This window comes from Ptychodera flava, chromosome 12 (genome assembly GCF_041260155.1).
Source record: "Ptychodera flava strain L36383 chromosome 12, AS_Pfla_20210202, whole genome shotgun sequence".
Classification (NCBI taxonomy): domain Eukaryota; kingdom Metazoa; phylum Hemichordata; class Enteropneusta; family Ptychoderidae; genus Ptychodera; species Ptychodera flava.
Window position 1 is genome coordinate 32,878,308 of NC_091939.1, and position 27,793 is coordinate 32,906,100.

The following is a 27,793-nucleotide window of genomic DNA, read 5'->3' on the forward strand; positions in this document are numbered from 1 at the left end:
TGGAAGTTCGTGAAGATTCACGATGTAAAACTACTATTTTGAAGAAAAAAGTTGTTCTGCATGCAAATTTACTCAAATTTGACTGAAGCTCACTGTTTTCAAATCAACCTTCTGAAACATTCCTAGAGATGTCAAACACACAAAACCAAATACTGCCAAATATTCCATCATCAGTGTGTCACAGGCCCATCCCCCAATGTTAGATTTCTTGCCATGAAGTTGAGAAAATTCCAACTCTAGTCGCCTCCCACGACTTTTTCTCTTTCCGGATACAGGCATTCCATTAGAGTCCAAATTTCTGGCAAGGAATGAGCCGTTTTTTTTCGCTCCTTCACCCGAGGCACAGGCACTTCATCAAGAGAGCTTGAGCACGAGCCTTAAAATATGCTAAAAGCCATGCTCCCACTACAAGCAGCAAAATTTCTCAATTACTGGGTATTACACGAGGGATTGCCCAACCTTTCAGCTTGTTGAAAAATTAAAACAACCCACAAGCCATCTGAGTTGGTTGTATCCTCATTAAGAACCTTGTTTCCTTTCATCCCAAGTCTCAAACAAAAGAATTATTTTTAGTTGAATTTCAGGGGGAACTAACTCCATCTTTTTAAAATGTTCTGTTTATACACATTTTCAATCATTAATTGGTAGCATTAGATGGGAAAGTTACCAAATAATATCTGTAGGTAGATTCTCTTTCACCAAACTTTCGTCTTTGTGTCAATCTCACTTAGGCATGACAAACGGGAGACGTACTATTTCTCTAGCTTTGGAAGTGCACTTTTTAACATCACACCAGTTTTTGCATAATTGTAGTGTTTGAATTTTGAATGCACAAACCGAGGACATAAAAAAGCGGCCTGCAAAACACAGAGTATTTGTTTCACGAAATCTGGGCTGTCCACTCCATTCGGTGATGTCTCTAATCTAGAATTGTAATAATTTGTGAGAGAAATTGATGGAATACTCCAAATTTGAGGAGGAAAAAACTATTTAGCAGCAGCGCTGTAGCCATGGGAATCACACAGCGAAGTGAAGGTATGCATCCGAGATGGTTTGGAAATCACGGCTCTATCAGTTCCATCTTATCTATTAGGTAGCAATTCCCAGGATGCATTTAGAATTCCCACATTTAATTCAGTCCTGATTATTCGTGGATTGCCCACAGTGACTTATCCCTCCAGGTGCCGGATTTTCCTCAGCAAAATTCCATAATCACACGGATTTTCCGGAACCAAATTTACATAATTATACTCATTCATTTGCTTGGCTGAGGAGACAAGAGTCAGTCGTTTGACAATATAGGCTCTGGACGTTTTCAACAACTCTCCCATCTTTCCAGGACCTGGTTCTTCTTCCTCCTTTTGTCTGCAACAAAAGACATGACACTGATCTTTTCATATCAAGAGAACAATCTGCCCGAAAATAAGTTGTGGGAGTATGATTTCTCAAAGCTGTGTATTCATAAGTCTTTTCAAGTTACATTAGAAGCAAACCCTCCAGTGATGAAGATAAGAGATGGTTGCCCGGAAAAACAGAACCAACCGCATTGCCTATCCCTCCTGGCTACTTATCTGACCTCCCCACAAGGAAGAAGCAATTCTAAGAAAAGCCAACAATATAATGTAACACACATAATGTGTAGAATTCTGTTAACTACTACAGCCAGTAAAATTTTTTTGCCGCTCAAACCTTAGCTGAAGGTTTTCATATCAGTGCATGTTAAGAAAACCACTTACCATCACTTCAAATTTACCTAACCAACAAAAATGAAAGTGTCTGCCTTATGTTTGTATTCAGTATGAAAATATCCAAGTTAAAAAGCACTGACAATGTGTATCTTTTCTTTCTGCCGATAATCATTAAATGTTATATATCTGTACTCGCGTTGTTTTGAAAGGCCAGTAGCCGTAAATTTTGATTTTTTCCCCTATTTTTGTGTTGTATGTTGACGGCAGTTTCTTGTTTAACTCCCCAAAACATGTTGAGATATAAACCCAGCCTGTACATATTTAACTGCGTTGTTATTATAAAATGCATGAAGCATTTTACACAATAGACCCTGTGTTGACAAGCTCCAAAGCTGGTGTTTCAACATGCTTTTGGGAGTAAAACAAGAATGTAACTGACACGCAAAAAAATAGTGAAAGAATCATTAAAAATTACAGGTACTGGCCCTTTAATACTGAGCCGTTCAACCTTACAAAAGTGGGATTTTTTATTCCATTTCTCTGTTTTACATCTGGAAAATAATAAACATGACATGCCAAGACTTCAAGGAATAACAAGGGGGGAAATATGAAAGGCACAACTAAACGAGGTCTCTGCATTTGTCAGAAGTCAGGGTTCAATTTAAACTTGCTACTGTGATGAGATAGAAGGAAGACCTAAAATTTTAATGAGCTGGTTCGTTACTGATCATCGCAGGGCTGTGCATCGGAGGCACGATTCCCCATCACCGAGTCTCAACTCCATTACCGTGAATAACATAGTCATCAAAAATAAAATATCAAATTTTTATTCCGTCTACCCTCATCAAAGCTCCTGCGCATATTGTCATATTGACATGGACATTTCATTGTAATATGACAACCATCAATTAATGTTTTATGATGTTGCAAAAATGATGAGCGTAATTTTTCTCATATGCAGAGAGCTATCTCCCCATATTCTCATTATACGCTGTAAAATGTAATAGTGTTTGCTCTACCCTGATTTGAAATTATGCATCAGATGAATGAGAGATTTGAGATTCCTGTAAACTTCCGTTTCTCTGAAAGGATGGAAAAAAATATCTTTCCATTAAAATTAAGCAATGAAGTAACTTAGAAAATTGCAAAATTTGATGCGTTGCCGTAGGGACTTCTTACAGATCACTCCTCCAAATGAGCATAATGTGTATATGGCTTCAGTCAGCCAATCTGGGAAGTTGACGCTTTTTCTCTCCAACTGGTGCATTAAACACTGTCTTGTCCCCGGAGAGTGGGAAAAACAGACCAAGAAATAAGCCACGACGATGACTCAAATTATGGTTAAGCATAGTCTCATGTGTAATTGCACATCTAAGGGGATTTTCTGGCATTATGTTCCAGCAACATCGCAGATAATGCTGGAACAAGACGATTCAATCCACTCAGTGCGTAAATCCATGACTTCAGGCCCTTTTTTTTTCACTCCCAACACTGTTGACCAAAAATTTAAAAAAAGTGCTTGAAATTTTGTTGATGAGCTTAGAATTCTGTTGATGTGCCAATATTGTTTATTAATGCAGGTTTTTTTTGAATTTAGATATTCAAATGATCATAATTTGAAGAGTTAGCGTAAAGACACTCACGCTTTTGTACAGCTCATAGTCTTCTATCAGATACAATCACATCATCCTCCAAATAACCGCATGGGGTTTTTTAATGTTTGATGTTTTTACGTCTCAAAATGCAACCTAAATTCATAATGCATGTCTGTGGTAGACAAGAGTATCATCCTGGCACCTGAACAATGTGCAAATGAACACCAGAATGCATGAAAAATTTGGACATATTTTGCAAAAATTTTTTAGCGGGAAAATATTGAAAATGGGAGAGTTTGTGACGACAGAATTTATGAGTTTCATTGTTACAGTAAGCTGATATTCAATTGTGCTACTACTACTTGTTCTAAAAATGATGAACGGAATTTCTTTGCAGTACAACATGCAGGATGAATTAAAAATAAATCTTTCCCCCGACACAAATGTTTTTGCCTTCTTAAATTGCAAATTTAGAATTCCATGACCTGATTGTGTAGCATTTTGCGGGTGTCATTTTACGGGTATACATGTTACAGCAGAAAAATGGGGACAGTTTCAACCAACACAGGCAGATCGCCGTGCTCAGAACAGCAAGGACAGACCGAGTGAGCTTATAGTTTGAACAACATTCACATTAACAAATATCCTCATGAAATTCTGCCACAGGGTGTCATAGAGTTACAAATGTTGCTTGTCACTAGTAATGATTCCAGCAGTACACTACCAGACATTCCGTGGATAAAATTAGCAATTAGGATTTATCCGGTGGAGGGAGTGCAATGATTCAGAAATTTGAAAGATTAAAAAACCGATGAGAGATTAACATTTTTTTAATGATGAAAAAATTTTCTGGTCTTGTCCGCGTACTTTTTACAATTTATGCAGAATTACACAAAGTCTTGGTACACTCTAAGCTAGACGGCATCCATGGACATGCAGACTGCTGATAAAATTCTCCTTCGGGTACGACAGGGTTGACGGGGGGATTAAACTGCGCTTGTTGCTAAAAATCGGGTACATACACAGGTGATAGATGAGTCAAATTTACAAATCCCTCCATGAGAGATATGACGGAACAACATTTATCAAACAAATCAACATTGAGTCATCGTGTTCATCCGGAGCAGACTTCGCTCGCTCCACTGGAGTACAATGGAGGTATAGATTTTTTTGGCTTAGAGTGTAAATTTTTGGTGACAAAAAATTCACCCACATAGAAATGATGAAAATTCCAGGTATGGGTGAAGCTTTGAATTTTTTTCCAAGCAGCAGTTATTTCCAACTTTCCAAGCAAAAATTAGAAGTTGGTTCAAATCATTGAAAAGTATGTGAAGTTTGGTTTGGTTTTGAGTAGAATACCAGCTGTGTGTTTTCTGAACTGTTTTTGTGAGAATTTAAAGGGACGTGTGGACTGAAAATAAACCACAGTCTTGATGCTGAGTTTCATTACAAACCCCCTCAGGTAAAACTTGCATATACATTTACATGTGCATATCTAAACTGAGATTCCTATCTTTGGCTTAAGACACTGGAACAGAAACTGTTTAGCTTTATGAATTTGTTCAGGATTTTCTTTACATTTCAGTGACAAAGTAACGTATTAAATTCAACATGCCTCTGCAAAATGCATTACTGTGTATCTTGGTCGTTAAATGTAGACGGTTAAACGCAAAACGGTATTTGTGAATGTGTCATCACAGTGAATTAAGTCGTGATAGAAACTTACCTGCCAACCATCACAATTCACTTCAAACTTGTCCTGGTCATGTTGACAAGCTGAATACGGGTGTGTTCAATGTGCCTTTATGTCGGAGTAGGACAAGAAACTGTTCTTGATACAGACAGCTGAACAAAACTTGGAATATCCATGGCAATTTTGGGCTCGTTTTTGTCATTATTTCAGACTTTGTAAATCTTTCACCAGCCCTAGAATGTGGGAGTCAATCTTACCCTTGCATTTTACATAGAATCGTTTGTTCTCATTTGAGTCACACACTGACCTTTGCATATTCATGAAAAAAAGATCCCCAGTGGTAGAATTTCTCTTTTTCTTCACATCTGACGCTGCAAGTCAACATCAATGAAATTAAAAAAAAATTTGCTACCGGTACTTCTCGAAAAATTGTTTAACCCTCTGCTGCAGATTGTCTTACTTATGAAAAGACCAAATACATGTCTGTGAAATAAAACTGGAAATCTTTGTGAGTTTTTTCCACACTGAAAATAGCTTTCTGCTCCACCGTTGGCAATCACTCTGTCAATTTTAAAATAAAAAACAAGATGAGCTATCAGCCTAGCGGATCTCAGAACCATAATGTATATCCAAAGTCCCAGAAATTTTCAAAGTAATTCTGGTATTTTTCTGTTTTCCATCAGTAAATAATGTAATGAATATTAAACCTCAGCGTACAAAGTAACATGAAACCCTGTGAATTTCTTTCTAACATTTACTGGCAGAATCTGGTCAAACACTGCTGTTTTGCTGCAGGAAGTTTGTACCTTTGTGTACAGGTAATGCCCATGTTGGAGGACCAGGACACTGCAAATTTATCTCAGGCAGAAAACTAGTATAACAGATAAAAAAAATTCAGCTGAAAATGAAGGATAAATTTCTTTCAGGAAGCAATAACTATTGGTTATATTTTTTGAACAATCATGCATGAAAAAAAAATTGAAATCAGGACCCTGTACTCTCTGCTATGTTTATGAGGTAGCTCAGTGTTTTTTTACCCTTCATGGTATCTTCAAATTCAGACCTGTAGCTTTCAGTTGGTGCCTGTTTGACAAACATTTGCAGTAAATAGCATCACCATCACTGCTGCAAAATTCCAAACCTGAGAATGCGTGATATTCGTACGTACTTGTGCTATTCATGATAAAGGTCACACCACAGTCAGCTAGATCCCTTCTAAGCTCTGCAAATTTCAAAACTTTCAAGCTCAAACTACAAGCTTCTTCAGTGCTAAGTTCCCGCTGGCTTTCAAAATCCTAAGCTGTAACCACTTCACATTTGGAACGCCACTCTTTCCGTACACACATGCCTCGATGTTGTAGATATGCAATTCTGTGTATTATGTCATTGTATTTATCAATATGGAGGTGAGTAGGGCTGTCGTACAAAATGCCACGGAACATTTTTGTGAAATCACAATACACAACAGGCTGCTCGGAGTAATGGACTGTGTGCATTTACTCTCTCAGAATTGCTTGATCAGGGTGTCCAACCCCATTAATGAAATTGAAACTTTTCCACAATGCACTGGGGTGGCTTGACAGAAGATCCAATGTACTTTATTCTTGCCAGACCAGTGCATTTCTGTGAACAAAATGTGTGAAAAAGAAAAAGTCATCGGGAGTGCGTTTTACGGTTAATGTAACAGAGCATTTGATTGGATAATGAGCTTTGATGTCATGCATTTGATCATCACATGAACCAATCATGGAGAAAGTTTTACTGGTGTTATGGCCTCTTGAAGAAGGTAGTATTAAATTTGATAGGTACGCTAGGCTGAACTTCACCAGCTGGTTAAGACGATATTACGGAATGTGAATATCCATGTAAATGTTAAGGTTCACCAAGTTCCAGGAACCATCAGCTTAGAGGTCTTTCACATGTTAGGAAGAGAGTACAAATACCGGACTAAAATTTTGTTGTATAATTTTCGTAAGTGGGAAAATCAATTAGTTTAATGCTGTGTTTTCCCTTTCCACTCACACATGGTCCTTGTTTAGGTTTAGGAGGGACATAAATTCCCACAAGTCATCACCACAATACTATTCCCACAGCACATCAGAAAGTCCAGCCACAGATATTTTACTTTAACTTTTAAATAGAAAACGAAAAAAAACAGCTGTGTAATTATAAGTCACAATTAAAGAAGAGTACTGCAAAAGAAAAAACTATCACTCCATTACACTGTAATGGTGACGAGTGTGGTTCATATAAAGTTTTGACTGATGCAGACCGGAAAAATCCCCTGCTGTTGGCATTAAAAGAAGAAAAATGTGGTGTATTTTGTTTGAATGTTCTGCAAGTGCCCCCATAAAAAGACAAGAAATTCTTGAAAGTTGTTCACAGTCATGAAAGGTAGACGACTCTAATTACGCTTCAGGAGAGGAGACCAGAATAACAAGTATAATAAAAATCGGCAGCAAAGCATTAAATATTCCACCGCTGAATTACCATATTGGGGTCAAAGGTCAATATTTACACATTCAGGAAGGATCATAAACGGAGTTGATCTTTTCTTTATGGCAGTGTTTTAACTTCCATTGGCGTTAAATTGTCACAACGGTTTACCAACAACTATAAATTTGGCATGATTCTGGAAGTGCAGCGTCAACCTTTTGACTTCGCATTTCGCTTTTGATGAGGAGGTGCGACTTGCAAGATGTAAAAATGCGTCTTTGTGATCATCGACAACAAAAACTGTAAATTTTCTTGCAGTTTTATTGATACTAACTGCTCGCAGCAAGGATTTAATTTACCCAGGAAGTTAGGCATTCTCTGCGTTTTAATAGCCATTTTGAAATCTCCTCAGAGCATAAAAACGAAGAAAACGACACCGTTACATATTTTTCTTCATTTGAAATCAATGAGTGTGTAATGAAAATAGTTATACAAGGAATCATAGCCTACCTTCCACATAACAAATGATTTTACCCACATTCTCTTCTTTCATTCTTTTTCAAGCATGCTTGGGAGTCCAACTCAGAATCGTATATTCTCTCTTTTTTTTCAGTGTGCTGAGGAGCTTGATTCGCTGAAGAATTGCAACAATAGACTGCAGGATGAAATTAGCATCCTTCGCCAGGAATGTGAACTTATTAGGTAAGGACCCATCAAGGATAGACATTTTTTTGCCGTAGATTGTGTGAAGCCTTGTCCTTCCTTCAAAAGTCAAACAAACAAACAGGAGAGAAAAAATACAATGTCTATGTATGAACTTTCAACATTTTCTCCGCAATTCATCACCTGATATTGGCTGAGTGTGATGAGGAGGACAGAAAAGTCAACATTAAATGGGGGGGGAAGCAGCAGTCTTCCCCTTACCACAGTGGTGTGTAGGACTAAACCAAAGCAAGGGATGAAAGAGTTGAAATGAAGCACAATATTGAGTATGTTGAAGCTGAATGAACACCTCTATGCACATGCTAATTCAGTTCAAAGGTCACATGTGTCCACTTGCAGGCAAGCTCTGGGCTCTTACGAGTATTAGGTTCTCACAAGTTGGAAATCCCAAACCAGTATGTCAGTCGAAAATTCTTTGAAGAGAGTCTGTCAGCATAATAAGTATGAAGAGTAAGACGGTTGTATCAGCAATGTCAAAGAAAGAAACAATCGGACAGAATGATTCAAAAAACAGCCATGAATCTATTGTTTTTAAGAGCTACGTTGAATTTTTTGTCTCAACTTGCTTCAAATAGACAGCTGTATGAAGCAATAAATTTTTTCATGGTAATTAGTGTAGGCAGCGTTTTCTACTGCGCATTGGCAGCTGAGAAAATATTATTCCGAGAGTGTCTGTTTGAATAGAAATTTGGTCGTTGTTTTGAGAATGCACCATTCTGACCGTCATGGCTGTACCATTCTGACCGTCATGGCTGTACTTTTGTTTCATCGGTGACATCCTACTTTGAGGTGAAGCTCAAGAAACGTACAAGAAAGCAAGATTATGTCGTAGAGATTAACTAAACAGACGCTGAAAATTATACAGAGGCAGAGACATACAGAGTATTGCAAAGTGACAGATGATACCATAGATCCAAACTTCCTTGGATGTGATAGTGGTTTGCTTCAGCTCACAAGCAGTGTCTTTTTCTGCGGACACAAAACATGCAATGATTGAACAAGAAACTTTACTGCTGTAGTATCAGGGTGTAAAATATAGCTAACTGCCCCTAATGCTTAAGAATAGTCCTTTTAATCCGATACTCAGTTTGCAGGACAAATTGTTTGCTGAATCATGTACAAAGTGTGCATGTTTCGTGTACAACTTGGGGGCATGAAAAGCTCCATTGCAGTACGTATGTACGTACGAGCCTGTGAAACACAGTTAAATCCTTGGTTATGTATTTTGTGTCACCAACAATCAACAAATAGGATTGCAATTCAGGCAAAGAGATTGTAGTGTAAGTCTAATTTGTAGGCGACTCTCCCGTGCAAAGGGTGGAAAAATAAGTAGACCTCTTATCAGTTCAAATCGCCCTGTTTGGTTTGGGCTCTCCTCTATACCCAGAGCCCATCTTTGTGGCGGTGTCTTTGGGGGTATCGCTTACATGTCTGGTTTCAAGTGCTGCCAGATTTCGACACTTCGGTGACCCCAATAATGAGCCCCGTATTACTGATATGCGATAGGAATCTCGACATCAGACAGTGGCTGACACAGAGAGCCAGTCTCGCTGATACCGATTGGACACTTGTTAGATTTCAAAACGGAGTCAGCTGTCAGTTGTCCCTGGCAACCGGCTGATTTAACCCTTCCCTAAACAAAACCAATGGGGAGCAAGGATTTTTTTTTTAGTCTGAGTGGATTTGCGATGGTAACAACACATTTGATCTGTAATTTGTTACATCTAAAGTGGTGTGCAATAGCACAATACAAACTGACAAACTGAAAGGCCTGACAGCAGATTATGGCTGAACCATTGGATACAGTTATTTTATTTTAATTTGGAAATTCATGTGAACATTTTTTAGTCTCAAAGCCCTTCTCCAGATATTAAACTCAACAAATGACCTTGGTTCTCATTGTGGACTTGAAGTTCAAATAGTTCTCTGTGCTATAATAGTGTCAGTAAAGCCACATGTTTCATCTACAGGAGTGCATAATATTTCATTAATATAGCCTGCTTCTCTACAAATGCACTTGGAGTCTCTCTGTGCTGCAGTATCCGTCTATAATTCATTTCATATATATTTCAAGGGTGTTGTTTTTTTCAAGAGCATAATGCTTAGCATTCTAGATTCAGTGGATGTGAAATCTTTGTTCTGTCATTTGAAATAGAATTTCACAGTATGTAAAATCAGTATAATTAGTCCAGGGATTGAAAAAAATGTTTCAGACATTTTATTTGATGTGTTAGTTATTTAATCCTTTACCCTTTTCCTGTTTTTTTTCAGTAAAATACCCTGAGAATGAATGTCCTCTGTCCACCATGCCAAGGATCGCACCGCTGCCAACTGACCAAAAAGAAAATGCAGAGATGAATGTATTTCATGATGGTCACATGATGGTCATGTGACATGAAAATAAGCCAATGGTGACCTTACATTGATCACCTTACAGGGAAGGTGATTTCAGGACCGGGGTATCCTCTAGAGACAAAAAACTTTTCTCTGTGTAATCGTGTTCTCATGGTTGGCCCCTAGGATAGACAATACTGGGCTTCCTGAGAAGACTCATTGCCAAGTTTAAAAGAAGAAAAAATAAGAGTACATGCCAAAATAAAGAGATGGATTACATCTTCAGCTTATTCTACATGATGAGGAAATTAGTCATGCAGAAAAACTGATAATCACATGGCAATCACATGATCAAAATTGACCAATGACAAATCTGGGAACACTGTTGTTTCTTTTTCTTTTTTATATTGATTATAGAGTGAAAATTTTCTTATTCAGCACGTTGAGGCTTTTTATTTCATTTTATTCAATGTTTGTTATTCTTACAGAAAATTGTAGGCAAATATTTCTCTGAATACTGTATAAATGTAAATAAGTGTAGATTAAAATCAGAAGAATTTCATTTGATACATGCATGTGTTATTGACTTCCATGATCATCAGATTAGAAATTTCACTGAAATCTTGAATTTTTCCCGCCTGAAAAGTTCTTCTCAATTTATTAAAAACTGATGATATTTTATTTAGCTGGGTTTTTTTCTTTTTAAAAATTACAAGAGTTGATATCTGCTAACCTGATGGATATACTTTTGGTGGCCAATGTTTTTGTAAAAAAAAGCTTGTATACTGCAATGTTGAAACACCACAAAATACACCACATTGCCACAGTGTGCAAATGTAGTATGGAATATTGTCAAGCCAATTTTTCTTTTGCCTTTTTTATTGACAATGAAAAAATGCTGCAATATTAGCTTTAGCTCGATCAAGTCCATTTCAGCAGACATGCAAGTACTTTGCGGTTCTTCCAAGTAATATGCAATCCTTTAAAGAGACTTCGTGAATTCTGCCAATTTCAAGTCCAGATTGGAAGTATAGTCTGATCTGTGTAGGCTCTCAGAGTAAGACAGTTTTTCTTTCCTTCATAGGTTCATGTCACTTTCCAAAATTTTCCTGCCAAAGCAAAAGATTTCTGCGGTTGGACTGAGCCATTTCAGTGAGTGGGGGTGACGGGGTTCTTCCAGAAGAGTACACATTTTATGTAAATATTTCTATATTTTGAAGGGATCATTTCTGGGCCAAGATGCAAGACCTGGTCGTTTCGAGATTTATTGTGAATTTAGTGAGTGTCAAAAGGTGAAAATGTTGGAACGTTTTTGTCCATGTCATGTCTCTTTTAATTTTTAATGCACAGCAGTATTACTGAGAAATATCCACCTTTTTCAGATTGTGTGTAGGATATATGGATATTGTAACAGTGATTATGGTGAAACAAATTTCGTGTTTCGGGGTTTACTCGTGGAAAGGGCGTCAGACATTCAAATTTTATGCTAATCATGCTTGAGGCTGCCAATGGAGATTGTCCAAAGTGACCAAATATCTAAGTATTTAGTCTTATCATTCTTTTAAATGTGTCCAAACCAAAGTAGTGCCTGAAGTAGTTTTTATGATTGGCACGGCAACAGTGTCAAAGGTCATTAGTGTTAAGGTAGCCATATTGACACTTTGTTCACCCACAGCCCATCAATAACTTGTACTAGTCAGCGGCCCATCTGAAGTTAAATACTTAAATGCATAAAGAATGTGCCAATTTTAGAATTTTTGCCAAATGTTGAAGAAAATGAGCAGTGTGTAAATCTTTGATGTTAAATGGCAAGCTTTTTTAGCATCTCTCAACTTCCAATTAACTTTTCTCTGAAGCCGACGTTTTTTGCTAACAATCCACACAAACCTGGTCCTAAAAGCAATATCAGAGAGCAAGAAAGAGAATATTGGGGTTGAAGTTTTAGGGAAATCTTTAATTTCCATCAATTAGAAGAGAAAAAATAAAAAATGTATATTTTTCATTCTCCATATATGATGTATTTTGAGGACAACCGCACGATATAAAATGCCACTCACGAAAATCGAAAAATGAAATAACACATGCACCGAACTCGTAGAGGTGTTGAATTGTCTGGTCTGATTAATGTTTCCGGTGCATTCTACAGAGGTTTATATAACGTTTGTATTTATTATTTTTGTGTAAAGATATAGCTGAGAGATTAAAAAGTGGGGGTTGTCAAGCTACGATCCGGGAGTCTATTTCACAGTTCCTGTAATCTTAAAAGGTATTTCTTTCATTGTAGATGAATTCTATGTGGAATAGATGGTTATGCATTTTCAACAAAAAATAATTCACCTTGTCGTTTGCTCTCATTCTGTGTGAGTGATGTCCATGGTTGTAGTGTGTGGTGCGTGAGTTGTGTGCTTGGAAGAGATGGGGCTGTACGGGGAGTCCCTTTGATGGAAGAGTTTGCCCACGGCAAGAGGTCAGCAGAATTATCATTGCAAATTGCTGACTTCCCCTTCAGGGGGAAGGTAGTTCCTTGGTGAGATTCTGTTACAATGGATATCTTGAGAGTTGAGGAGGAAAAAATGAAATGAGCTGCAAGGAATTGCCTCAGTCTTGTCAACTTTGCATTCGCTATGACGATGACATAATCTTCTTGTAAGACAGTGTATACCACTTTCATTTGCTGTCTTTTACACAACATGTCAGAGATAAAATATGTTTACGTAGTCCTTTCTTGATCATGGCTCAAGCAAACAAGCAAGCGTACTGCAATCATGACTACAAAAAATTTTAAGGATAGAGCTCAGGGTGCTGTGTAAGTTGTTCATCATGCCGAGATGTGGGAAAAACAAGACCGCAATAACCACGTGCATACGTCAATGCAGTTGGCCCTTTCTTGGAAACTGTCCGCTGAGTTGACATTAATTTGGCGTAAATGAGACAATACTAATTTAGAGTTTATGAGAGGATATTGATTAACTTCTTTTAAGACTGCAATAATACAGGAAAAATCTAAGAATATTCTCAGCTTCCTTTGCTAGAAGGAAAACTGAGTTTGGTGTCTCTTCTCTGTTTACTTTCAGAGAAACATTGTCTGAAGGTTGTTATTCTATTTCTTCATAAATGAAAGGATGCAGGCAGATTGAAAAGTTACATCAAAGTTTGCCCCGGGATTTGAATTTGTCATGAATATTTTGTGGTACTGGTACACATACACCAGCTTAGTTGTTATGATTTCTATCTTCAGATTAAAGGAAGTAAAAATTGCAACGTATTGCAAAGCATTGTATTGATCATATTGCTTGATTCATCATATCTTTGGTGTACAAGGCTGTGTAATTGGTTGCAGAGGGATTCAGTGAAGCGGTGTGTACGAAGACGAAGATTACTGAGGCCCAACATTGGTGGTGTTCTCTTTGTGTGGCGGTGGCCTGAAGCCACAGTCAATTAGGCAGTGAAGCCATACTGGTTTTAACCACACATCCTGTTTCCTTAAGCCCCGCCTTGCGTTTTAATAATGGTTTTTACATCTGAAAAGCTGAACAACGAATCAACAAAATATTCCTATCTAATATTTCTTGTCATGTTTTCAGGCATTCTTTTAAAGGAGAACAATATTTTTCTGTTGTTTTGAACCTGGTCTTTTGTGTCGTTTTTCCCAGTATTCAAATTTTCGTTTTATTGCTAAATACATGACACACTTGTAAGAGGCAGATAGAAAAAGGAGACACTTGTGTGTGCATCTCTTGCCTTCAATTTTGAACTCTGACCTTCACATTTATGTTCTGATTGTTTTGAAACTGCAAAAGTCTGTCTACCACAAGGTAACATTAGTATATTTGCATGCACGTAAAAGACGCTCCCTTTGCCCATCCATCCCAAAATGTATGACCATAGTAAATCGGTGTGTAGGTAGTGTAAGATGCTATCTTTGTTCCAATGACGTTACAAAAGTCCCAAATTTTAATACCCAAATGAACACTCAGATACTTCATGCCAGTGAGGACTCTGAAGTTTCAGTCAAATGTTCCAGTTTGTCCACAGATACAGGATTAGTTGAACCAATTCTACATTTTAATGAGTGTACAGGAGAGCAAAATGTGAAATATACGTGGCAGTAAAAAACAAAATTAGGTACTTTGGCATGATGTTTCAAAGGAATGTTTCATATAGGTAGATAGTGTCCAGGTTCATTTTTAAGTTGTAAAATATTCCCAAGCAACCAATATCACACCTATCACCCCCTTAAAAAACTATGGAATGTGAAAGTGAATGATACCAGAGTGTTGTGAAACTGAGGTAGATGACCAGCAACCATGATCATACCCACAACCATGGTCATAGCCAGAACAACCTTGATTATACAACAACCATGGCCATGCCTGCAGCACCTATACCAACAAGAACCTTGATCACGCTCACAGCAACCATGATCATATCCACAACAACCATGGTCTTACCCACTACATACTGGATCATACCCACAGTAACCGTGATGATATCCTCAACGACTATGGTCATGCCACAGTCACCTGTGGTCTATTACGCTCTGTGTCTATATATGCGTCCCATAGACGTGTGTACATATGCCTCTTCTTCTCAGGCATATGTACACACGTCTATGGGGCGCATATATAGACGCAGAGCGGAATAGACCACAGGTGAGTATGGCCATGCTTATGGCAACCATACCCACAACAAACATGATCATACCCACAGCAACCCATCATGTACAGTATTTCTTTAATCCACACAACTATGATAATCTAGTATTTTGAAGTCCAGAAGGATAAAGATATTATGTATCAATAACATGATTGGCACTATTCGGTGATATTTGCATTGCTTGAAGAGTGTTATTTTACTTCATTCAAACTAATGGTGGTACAGAAATAGCTGTGATTGGTATTAGATCACTGTTTTCTCCTAAAATAAAAGACTATGCACAGTCGCTTGGTGGGCTATTCATCTCTGGGACTATTCGACCGATAGACGAGTGTACAGAAGCGGGGGGGGGGGTGTTTCTCGCTTCTGTACACTCGTCTATGGGGCGAATAGTCCCAGAGCTGAATAGCCCACCAAGCGACTGTGGACTATGATAAAATAACAAAGACAAATTCAACCTTCAGATTTCCTTTACCATTTATCGCTAAGTAATTATCCCCAAATAGTTCCAATAATGTTAAACTATGAACACTTAAGCAAACATCGGCTCCGCTTGGACCACTGCAACCTAGTCTTTCTGTTTCTATGCTGGAACGCTGCCAACATTGTAAATTTTTAAATGAATTTTTGAGTGTACATGTCCTTATTTTGTCACGTACTGTACTGAAGGTATGTGAAATACACAGTTCAAGAAAGCAACGGGAAACAAGCCATGTAAGTCAACGATGGCCCAAGTCAATCTATATGTGTGTATCAGTTGACTTTGCCAAGCCATCAGATTCGCCGGTATCTCTGTACGGGGGGGGGGGGGGGGGGGGGTAGGGGGGGGGGGGGATATGTGATATGTATAATGTGCTTCTCATTCATACAAATGCAAATTAATCCGCTGTATGCATTGTTTTTTATCTTTGAGTGTATTGTAGATTTATATCAAGAAGATCCCTTTTGAGAAACAGTTCTTCTTAAAAATCATCAATAAAACTTGAATATTCGCACTTCCCAGTGCATATCATGTGGCCATTGGGGAAGGCTCCTTTTCTGGGGTCTGGAGTCTCCGCTACTACATCCATGTTTACATTTGTCATCGTGTATATCATTGACGATAATTATGATCCCAGACCATTAAGGTTATTCACTGTCGCTCCAAAAAAGGGCCGCGGGCCATCTACCCTACCAACAGACCTACCTACATAGTGTTAGACTATGAAACGCAATTTTCATTCAAATACTAAGTAAAATAACTGTTAATTTTCAATAATATCTATTATGGCCACCAAAGTCCCACAGTATAGATTGCATTAATCTTGTTCAGCCCGTTCTCGTTTATTCAGAAAGCTACGGTGTCATAGACGCTATTTGTGCGCCTATCTTATCGCCTATCTGTTTATCAGTCTCCTATCTCTTTATCGGCTGTCAATCTTTCCATTTGCGTGTACCTATTATGTCATACCTGTGTATCTACCTGTCTCTTTATCGAGCCATCTGTGTTTGCGTCCGTCAATTTATCGATATATCCTTAAAAAGTTTGTCTCACCTTATCGTCTGTTATCAATCTAGCTATCAATTTATCAAAAACCCTAAGTCGACGATTCTCCGCGACTAAAGGCAGTATGCTCATGGCTGTGCTGGCACAGAGACGACTGAAAAATCTCGACTGCCATTTATTCTAGCCGAGACCGATCGACGTATTTTTATCGCGACTGTTGGACACTCATACATTTCGAATTGAAAAAAATCTGTGCAGTGTATTGCCCAACCTGCGTGGGTGTTTGCTACTGTACGTACACCGGATTTACAAAAATGCAAACCTCTCGCGCGACAAGACAGTCGATGCGACGCTCGCATGGAATATCAGACTCCGCATAGTCAAATCTAAGAAAACATGGTTCAATGCGACCGGATGGAACGAGTATAGTTCGCATAATAGAGCAAGATTATTTCCCGCTCCCCTACTGGTTAATCGACGTTAACCTGACTGCATTACGATGAGGATAATAGCGTTGTTGACGTATTTTAATACCAGTCTTTTTTCATTCCTGCACACCAAGACTCATCCTTGGAAAAAACGGTCGTCTTCTAGACTCTGAAAACAGATATACAAAAGAGTAATAATCACAGAACTGTAGCACATAGGAATTTTGACTTAAAATATTGTTTTTGTGATTGTTTTCGCTGCCGAAATGTTTGTCACACAAGAAAATACTGTGCTTAAGTGTGTCTCGTCGATTTTCTGTCACTGTTTAAATATTTTTCATCTGAACAAAAAAACTTTTGTGTTGATACAGGTGTATCAGAATACACATATGATGTCCTATTGTCTTTTTGCCATTTTTTCTCAAATTCTCTGAATTCCTGTTTCCCTACCCGGGTAGTGTTAAGGAGGACTGCCTGGTCTAAGGCACGTACGCCTACTCAAAACTTTGAGCACACATGGAACTGAAGTTATTCTCGTCTGATTTCGCGACAGGGCGGTAATTCTGACTATTGGTATTTTTTGTCATGGACTGTGCCATAAGATTCAGTTACTTCCTTCCAGTATCAGTTTCAAGTCGCTTGTCCGCTTATCGTGTCCTTCACCCAAGAGGCCGGCCTTGGCCTTTTTACCAAGACTAGCCTCAACGACTTGACGCCGCTACACACGCACAGTTAGCCTGGCAAACTTTTCTGATGCTATTTTCACGAACGATCAAGAAGGCAGAAGATGCGCGATTATACATCCACGTGGTAAATTGGTATTTGCTGGCTGCTAATGGTTTATTATATAGATAATGGCCATACTTGTGAAGAAAGCCGATTAAGTGCTTCGGGTATTTTCAGTCAAAAACGAGTGGGGTTTTGTGGATTATGGTAATATTTCAAGTTTAATAGAAAAATGCGTAACCCTCGACGACCTTCTCAACACATAACTCCTAATCTTATGATAGCATTTTGAAACTTGAATCATTTCCACTTTGTCCCCTACCTAAAGACATGGATTTGATTTTAGCTAGATGTTTTTTCTACTGCGTCAATTTCCAACCAAGACTGCGCTCTGAATATTCGACACTTCGATCGTTGGGGGCGTTAATTCGTCTCATGTGAGGGAGTCGGAACGCATTTATTGGCTTGTTTCGGTAGTGTAATTGACTGTGACTGATGCCATGACAACAAAAACAACTGTTCACTGGGAGCCTGGGTGCATATACTCACAAACGAAAAGTTAAAGTTTACACATAAAATCTTGCTACTCGTATGTGTGTATATATATATATATATATATATATATATATATATATATATATATATATATATATATATATATATATATATATATACACACACACACACATACATATCGAAGTATAAATATGTCCTCTTGGGAAATTACAGTGCTCAATGCGGAAAGCAGAGCGTAATAAATAATAACGCAAATTACTTCAAGTGCAAAGTAATAATATCTGTTACTTAAGTTTCATGCATCCTGCAATCTTCAGACAGAAGAGAGAGGATTCTTCACACGGTGATGGTGACGAGAAATTTCAGGGAAGTGTGTTTGAAATTCGAAGCCTAAATAATAATTTTTAGCTAACGGTGATTATATATCAACTATATGTTTAATACTTTCAGGACATTTTATAGGGTGAGGGGTTCTACATGGTGATCATAATATGTCTTCTGTGTGTTCAGTGCATGCAGTGATGTGAGAGTTTTGGACGACTGGCGTTTTGATATTCTTTCTCGTCGCCAAATATAATGATGTTATCTTTCCCTAAAACAGTGTACACTACCAGTATAATTAGCTGTATTTATCCCTTACACAACGTGTCAGAGGTATATATTCTCACTTCATCCTTACAAAAGTGTAGTTTGTGCTATCGAGCCGAGTCTGTTTGATTTGCGATTATAAAGAAATTCACAACTTGGCGTTGGGGGCGCTTCGTAAGTCCGCCATCTCGTCGAGATCTGGAATTGGTATAGTTCGAAGAACTAAAATTACCGTATAGTTATAACCGGTTCTTTACTGTTCACCAGCTTCCAATTAAATTTGAATTTATAAGACGATTCCACTCAAAGTTTTTTTTATATTCCTGTTCAAAATGAGACAATAATAATTCAAGGGCACCATTCCGTGTCTTCGTAAAGAAAAGGAAGACGGTAAAAATGAAAGGATATGCGTGAGTTTTGTTTCGGCATTGAAATTGTTGCACCTTTAATTTATGGTATCGATGCATAAACACGCTCAATTACCCGTTATGGTGGGTCACGTTTTGTGGAGGGACCGTGGGTGGGTGCACTTTTATACGGGCTTGAAATGCAAATGATAGGAACATTGTCTTCAGATAAACTAGCTGACGTTTATTCGTAGATGAAACGCTTGACCAATCATGTGATTTGGAAAGCAGTCTGTGGTACGAGAACGTGATTCGCTATATTGGCCTAGGTCAAATACTTCACAAATGATTTCAGTAAATTTAATTTTCTTTAACATTTTCGTGAGGCTTGAAGTTGGGGAGGGTTGATTAGTCGATATTCTTAACGAAATTGCGTTCAGGTTCTGCGTTGTTTTTTTTTCGTGCCAAACGACGGTCTGGCAATGAAATGCATAATCATCGATCTCAAAACATTTGTCGAGTTACTGCTTCTTGAAAATGGACGACTAATTAAACATATTGTACCGCAGAACGGTGCATTGCGGAAACACTTTGCTATCAATGGCCCCGTGACACTGAACAAAAGGAGAAAAAGTTCGGGTTTTTCCAATCCTGCAATTACCTGGGCGCTGGTCCATGCTACATGTACTTCACATGCATAATCATGCGCCAGGAAAGTGAAAGACTTAAACTTTTGCTCAAACTTTCCCCAGTGAATTTCAACCATTCTCATACCAAAGCAAGAATAAAAATCAGCGGTCACCATGCAAAGTTTGGTACCAGAGAAACAATTTACCTGACATTTCCCAATTTGAAATACAAAATGGTCACCATCCCTGTATTAACGCTATGGGGGATTTTTTTTATTTTGTTTTCAAAATGGTAAACCGATGAAAACTTTATTTACTCCATGAACTTCAAAATGAATCCCACAAGTGGTAGATGGAAAAGATTTTGTAAAAGTTTGAGAGTCCGATGATGTTACGATCGGGGCACTGTGATCTTTCCCAAGTAACCGTGATTAGACACAACGAAACAACGGCCAAGAATGTCGGACGAAAAGAATGGGGGAGAGAATGGGTAGATGGATGGACGCCAGGTAGGAAAATGACACCTGGACCATGTTCTGTAGTCACGGTGCTAGCAATTTCAAATTCCCTTTGTAGTAAAAAAGGATCTTTAGATTCTGTTATCAAATCTTTTGTAGATTTTAAGTTGGCCAGGAGTTGCTAAAACGGCTTACGAACATTTAATAGCGTGTGGTCGAAAAGCCTTTCCTTACAGATATTTTATTCACTTCAACTTTATAATATGGCAGTACATGTGAAATAAACGTTAATACAAAGGTCGTCGAAGTGAGAGGCTATAGGTAGTTAAAATTAACTAACATTGGTGTTTCATGAAGTGGACGACACTTCTGCCTGTTGTATAATTACTGTATGGGTGATAAGTAGATGTTAGAAGACCAGGAAATTAGCGCATTGTGGGTATTGGATGACGGTATAAGTCGTATCGAAGGGTAAGGCTGCCTTGAAAGCAATAACCTTTGTACTTTGCGGCAGGATTCAAAAATAGATGATGTCAAACTTTTACAAATTATGCATTTTTCATGCCTTGGTTCTAGTCTGACTCTTCAAAGCATTAGTCATGCATTCAATATTGTACAAGAAGGTTTTGGACTATACGTGTACAATGCAAGAATGTGTACAAAGTCTACAGACCGAAATACATTGTGGGGTCTGGGTGTTGTCAAGAAGGGTGCGCAGAACAGGCTGACGCAGGCAACGTTCTCCGACTTAGGATACATGGATTAGCCGAGAATGTATAGGTGATCCAATTTTAACTATCCTGATTATCAGCAGGCCATATAGGGAAAGCAGGCACTGGAAAATGTGTATACACAAACCGAACTTTTACGTTCAACTCAGCGGAATTTCTGAAGTTCTCTGGAACGTCAGTCTGAAAGGTCGTTTAAAACTCTGTTTGTTCCTGCTTGCTTTCACGTTTTCGACGCCAGACATGTCGTCTCGATGTAACTTTTGAGCCCATGGTCAATGTCGGCTCATCGCGTCACAAAATGCGGTCAAAGATAACACCCGCATGTGGACCGTTACACTTTTAAAAACTGAGTTGAAAATTACAAGAGTCAAACATGGCTTCCCATTGATTATGTTCAGTTCATATTCGAATCGTTTTCACAAGATGTAAAAGAAAACTCAGACAGGAATTTAACTTTTTTTACTCTGAACCAAAGTCAAAGCTCTTTTCACAGTAACCCATACGGTTTACAAGTTAGCTATGCTGTCTTTGTACATTACAGTTTCATATAGTAGCCACAAAACCATGTCAAAATGCATGGCATTCACCTTGCCGACAGTTTGTAAGCGCAAATGTTATATTTGACGTCTAATTTTTTTTGTCCGGACTATTATTAATTTATCAACTAAAATACTGCACTGTGCAAGTCTAATCATACTTTTGCATTTCAACAAACTTGAGAAAAAAGACATAAAAATAAAAATCGATTTGTTACAGCACTAGTAGGCCTACTACTAGAATAAAAGTGCAATATTATCAAAGGTTGAAGCTATTTTGCCTTTAACCTTGGCAGGCTTGAAGAAAGCTTAACTATACATCTGTCATATTCGTGATCATGACCATGGAATGGCGCTGGCGGCCATTTTGAATTTCAATTATCGGGAAAATTTTAGGTAATTTGTCTCTCTATTACCAAAGTTTGCATGATGTCCCCTGATTTTTATTCTTGCTTAGGTGAGAGAATGATCGAAAGTTTCAGCAAAAGTTTGAGCAAAAGTTTAAGTCTTTCACTTTCGAGGCGCATACTACCTTAATACAAACTGCGACGACCATCACGAATGTTCTCTGATATATTAGCGACAATGCTGTTCTATAAATCCGAACGTTTGGGCGGCAACTGTAGCAGAGACAAAATTTAAAGGTCCTCGGCTTGGCAGGATTTATTGAGAACAAAATACATTGTTTAATCTACGTGCTGCCTATATGGTGCGACTCCGTTATCATTATTACTGTAAACTTTTGTTGTCTTGCCTCAGTTGTCGCTCACGGCTTGTCTCCACACAACGTAACAATTTCGATAGAGGCAACAGAGTATATACTCACCCTACGGTTTTATATATATATATATATATATATATATATATATATATATATATATATATATATATATATATATATATATATATATATATGTATCCTGAATTAGACCTAAATAACGTACAGTTCGGGTATTAATGATAGGCCAAAAAAAATATGTGTGTTTCCGGTAACCTAACCTACTTTAAAAAAACCCGTCGACAACAGACTTTTTAGGCATTTTCAAAGAAATTGAGTAAGCTCTCTAAAATTTGCCGCATTTTATGGGTCTTAGCCAACAAAAATAAAAAATGTCCTCCGACCTATCTACTCAAAATGTTCGGGTGCATATTACCGGAAACACACGATTTTTTTATTTGACCATATTCAGGATAGGAAATTAAAATTTACCAGACATGCGCACAACAAATTCGAAACACCATGCATAGAACTATATAGTTTGCTGCTTGTTTGATCAGTATTTCATTTTTTCAGGACAGACAAAAGAGCGTAAGTTCCAACGACAATCCCCAAAATGAAATGATAAAAAATGCTGCCAAAGATTTGACATTCAGGCACTTTAAAATGAAACTCACGCAGTGTGGTGTAGATAAATTCAACAAGTCAGTGTTTCTTTCAAAGATATTCCGCGATGGGACTTTGGCAATGTGAACGCTTAATAAACACACACGAATGCGTACATGTAATCCTGAGATGGAATTTAATGATATCAAAAATATCATTTTATCAAGTTATTACAGCTACAAAGATATCAAGATATAGATCATATACTACAATATCGCTGATAGGAAAAATTGCGATTAAATGTACTTTTTCTCAACAAATTCACATCCGTCTCAAAACGCTAACTTTTAAAGCAGGGTCGATGTTTTGAGTAAACGAAAATGAAATGTTAAAATCTTAAAATTTGACAAATAACAGAAAGCTTGTAAAGACTTGTCATGATTCGTTCAGCCTTTTCGACTACTCGCTAAAATATATAAAGCTCGTATTCTCAGAGATCTGTCAACCATGCATAGTAGACAGATACGAGATCTTCTGGTCACAGCAAACTGGCCAATGAGTTGCGTGCATAACGGCACCGATGCCCAATAAAGATTTCATCTATTTATGGAGTTGCGTACCTATACATACAGGGTTGTGAAGGTATTTTCTACTTTTAAACAGGTAGTTATCTGACCTCTGACCTTGTTTTGATTTTAAGGGTTTCCAGGTGTGCGAAAAATATGTCACAACTGTTGTAAAGCTGGCCAGACTAGCTTGACGCTAACTATTTGAGTTCAGCGGCATTGGCCACGACTTTCTCGTCTGTCGTAATGGTTAGGCTACAACGGGGGGGGGGGGAGTCATGACTCTCAAGTTCACACAAAGTCCCGTACTGTTAGCGCCGATAGCGTGTATAGTGACGCCAGCCTCAAAGTTCATCCCGGGTTACTGATTGCATTTCAAAGAACTTGACACTTCCCGTGAAGTTCAGCGTTCTTCCGATATTTTGTACTCAAAGGCGTCAAATGATGCTTGCTAATCGATTAACATATTTCAGTTCAGAGGAAAACAAGCTTTTGCATTTGCAATATAATAAATATACTGTCGAAATATTTCCGTCGTCACGCAACGGTTAGTTATTTTTGCATAACGCCAAATGACATAGGTTACACTGGGATAAATCACTATACACGGATAATGTTTGTCATGTCTGGAAAGTTCGAAGCTAGAGAAGCTGACAGTATGCGTGCTTATATCTGATGCAGAATGGGCACGGTAACTTTCAAACCGAAAATGTAAGATGTAGTTCGTCTAACCAGTGAAATCAGCACCATCTCCATGAAAGTGTCCTTGAACTTGTATCCCTTGCTTGCTTCACTGGGGACTTCTTGGATCTTCTTGGCTCACCCAGTGACTTTTAAGATAACTGTACGTCAACCGTTGTGCATTTGTATCTCAAAATTTATAGTTAGTGGAGAAGAGACTGGGTTTTTTCGGCTCGTCCGAGATTTAAAGTTAATATTTACAAAATTCCAGCGATAACGTCGTACAGTGATCAAATTATTTTTGCATGCACCACAAAGAACGCTTGTCAAGACAACATGTAACCCCAATTTCACATGTTATTTTGTGTCCCGGACATAAGCTTGGTGAAGGGCGGTGATGTCCCCATGTTAATATCACATGTGGGTCTCTCACACTGTCTTTCGGCAGGTATACTAAAGCTTGTATGTCCCGTGATTTATGAATTATTCCGTAATAATTAGGTCACTGTTTACATAAGTTGTGTGTTGCCGTGGTATTTTTTGTTCGCTGAAACGCAGTCACACAAAACGTTTAAAGAGTGACATATTCATAACAGTCTAGCGTGGGTACCTGTGTTGGTACATAAGAAGTTTCTTTTAGTGCCGCCTCCTCGTATTGATGTTTTCGTTCCTTGAAGATGTCGGTCAAATCTGATATCCCGTAAAAGTTCACTTCGATTTCCAGGTTTTCGAAATCTCCGAAGTGGTTCGGAATAGCTAGTTCACCGGAACGCAGGAACTCTACGATGATTCGAAACAACTGGCCGTCTCGTTGTGGCAGGCACAGAGCTGGCGGTGGAGGGAAAGCAAAGATTTTCTCACGTGGCTTTGTCCCGTTTTTCAACATGGCGACCAGCTGCGAATCGGGAAACTTCTCCATGACAGTTTGGGGCACGGAGTACACCCTACTACCGACGACGCACTTCAAAATCTCGTTGCCATTCTGGTCCTTCATCGTAGTCCTCGTCATCCCGCGAAAGCGAGTCACAGACTGGAAGAGGGATTTTGTGGCGTGAAATGATAAACACTGTCGTGTTGGACTTTGATATCACCAATGCGGTGGAATTGAGGGGGTACGTGCTCACTGACGCGTAGACTGGCGTATAGGTGTGGTGCCCTCTCTTTCTCCGCAAGGGCGCGAGGCAGCTGGCACAGATTTTCACACTTTTTGCTGCAAACGTCGTCAAGCACGTTCCAGCCAGCTGCAACTTCAGACGTATGAAATGAAAGGTCGCGATTGGAATTCACGGCCGGAGGATTTTTTAAAGAAATACTGTAAAAATTTTACAGGTACAACTGCAGTCTCTGTTGACATAATGGGAAAATATGAGAATTTAGTCATCGAAAACTGTAAAAAAAATGCCTGCACGCATTAAAACACCGAGGAAAACGCAAAAACATCTTGAAAACCAGTGATATGTACACTGCAATTAGTAGTCTCATCGCTTCACTTTATCGATCGAGAAATCAATGTCAACGGAAAGTACATTTTCCTAACTATTTTTATCCAACGATCGCACTGTCGCCTGATCGATTTAGAAAATGATTCAACGCCGCAGATGGCGCTGTCATGAATCCCGGTCGAGGGAGGCTCCGAACAGGTCAGCAGGAACGTCGAAAATCAACGTTAACAACTGCTTTGAAGAATCGATTGTGATAGCAATGTGATCATATTACTCGACATGTTATAAGATTCCCTGTAATGCGTTACACGAATAGTGTCTACTCACCAGGACATTTTGGGTCAACTTCAACATTTCCTGAAATTTTGACTCGAAGCGCCAGACTAGCAGTGTAAAATCACAGGATAGCAATTTATGTTCTCCAAAACTGCCTCAATTCCACACAGCCTTATCTTGTAACATCTCCACTTCGTGCTTTTGAATTTTGCATGACACTCCCGTGGCCGTAATCTTCGCTGCCCGCATCTATTCTCTGTATTCTGTCACACCCTGAACTCAAAATTGGATAATTCAATAGAATAGGATTCGAAGTGATTTTCCATGTTTCTTTTGTTTTGCGTGTAAATAGTGTTAATTCAATTTACAGTTGGGTCAAACAGTGACCGTGAATTTGCAATCACTTAATTATATTACACTTGACAGGTAATTGATAATTAAGTCATTTTGTAAAGCGCCACCTATACCACTGTGTCACTAACCACTTTGCCAATTTTGTTTGAACACAAGTTCAAAAAAACGAATCGTTTTCAGTGGCATTGACCTATTTGTAGTTGCTAAATGGCGACGGCAAGCTTTTTATTTACAACATAGACCTCCTTTTTCTCGAGGGTCTATGGATACAAGGTAAAAAAAAGAAAACAGGCGAAAAATACGACCGGCATGCAATCGTTCACAAATATTCGCATCTGATCAGCAGAAGTGGCTGTCCTTGCACTGTCCCTTCTCAGGCCCGCGTTTCTTCTCATGGAATAATCGACAGCACGAGTTGCCTCTTGATACAGAACCCCCCCCCCCCCCCTTTCCACAGAAGGGTGAACAGTGTGATAAGAGCATAAGTATCATGGTCATGTCGTAGTCACATTTGTCACTATTGGTCAGCCCGTGCCTTGGCTTTGCGCGCTTCTGATAACATTACAAGGGAAGTCTGTAATTTGCGGTGGCTTTTCCATTCGTTTACTAATTGGGGCTAATTTCACACCTTTTTTATAGTGGTAGTAGGTCTAATCCTGTAATTTTCATCTTCGTCGGACCATGACTACAGCCATTCGCAGAGCAAACTTTTATGGTCGTTATCAGGGCGTTACTCCGTTGAGTTTGTAGATTGACTAACGAAAAAGCCAGCCGGTGCCAAGTGTTGGACACTTTTTGCCATGGAAGCTATTTTCGCATACTTTCTGTACTAGTTTTATGTTTGCCAATAACTACATTATATTTTGCAAACATCACAGGCCCTTGAACTCGTGCCCCTAAGGCATTTCGAAATTGATATATTTTATAATGTTACTGTCTGTTGGACGCGCAAGAATGAACGGGTGACCGCTGGCGCGTGCCTATAACACATACACATCTGGCATGCTTCAATCAACAGGTGTCAGCTCTCAGTCTGACACACTCAACTCTTGGTGGCGGGCTGTACAAACATTCCATCTGGTGATTTATAATTTCACCAATTTGTAAGCTTCAATTCTTCAGTTAGTCACCGTATGAAAACTGTTTATAAATAATTCAAATTAGAATAAATTATTTGCATAAATAATATACAGATGGCATGCCACACTCAGACTGTAACATCGCATTACTGATACATATGCTGTCGGATAATCTTGTTAACGACCAATGACGACATAGAGATATTAGGCCTCGCTCGAAACAATTTACATCTCGCACACCACCATTAGACTTTTTTTTTCATCTCTATACAGTTTATTTGTTGAGCGCTTTGTGCGTGTCCACATTCTGAACATCAAGGAGCCTTAATAAAGTGAGCCAGACATACAAAGGGGGCTTACATAACAAGGGAATTAAAATTCATTTCCGCACTAAAAAGCAATATTCCAAGGCTGAAATCTGTGTAAAATTATTTCTTTGCTAGTGCAAAGCAATTAATTACACGGAATTACATCAAATAACGTGCATACATTAATTGATTC

The 27,793-nt window shown here is 38.5% G+C and overlaps 1 protein-coding gene and 1 long non-coding RNA gene across 2 annotated transcripts in view; one reads left to right on the forward strand and one right to left on the reverse strand.

The window, feature by feature from the left end:
• Window positions 1-12,801, forward strand: part of LOC139145661 (myb-like protein AA) — a 74,018-nt gene extending 61,217 nt beyond the window's left edge. Inside the window, exons 4-5 of the mRNA XM_070716946.1 lie at window positions 8,026-8,114; window positions 10,407-12,801. Coding sequence (XP_070573047.1) covers window positions 8,026-8,114; window positions 10,407-10,419 — 102 coding nt within the window. The 3' untranslated portion in view covers window positions 10,420-12,801. The remainder of the gene's footprint in view (window positions 1-8,025; window positions 8,115-10,406) is intronic.
• Window positions 3,671-26,196, reverse strand: LOC139145663 (uncharacterized). Its single transcript, XR_011554987.1, has 3 exons — window positions 25,911-26,196; window positions 7,923-8,174; window positions 3,671-6,599 (listed from the first exon to the last, which is right to left on the reverse strand). It is a non-coding gene; the product is annotated as an uncharacterized lncRNA (long non-coding RNA).
• Between the last annotated feature and the right edge of the window lie 1,597 nt (window positions 26,197-27,793).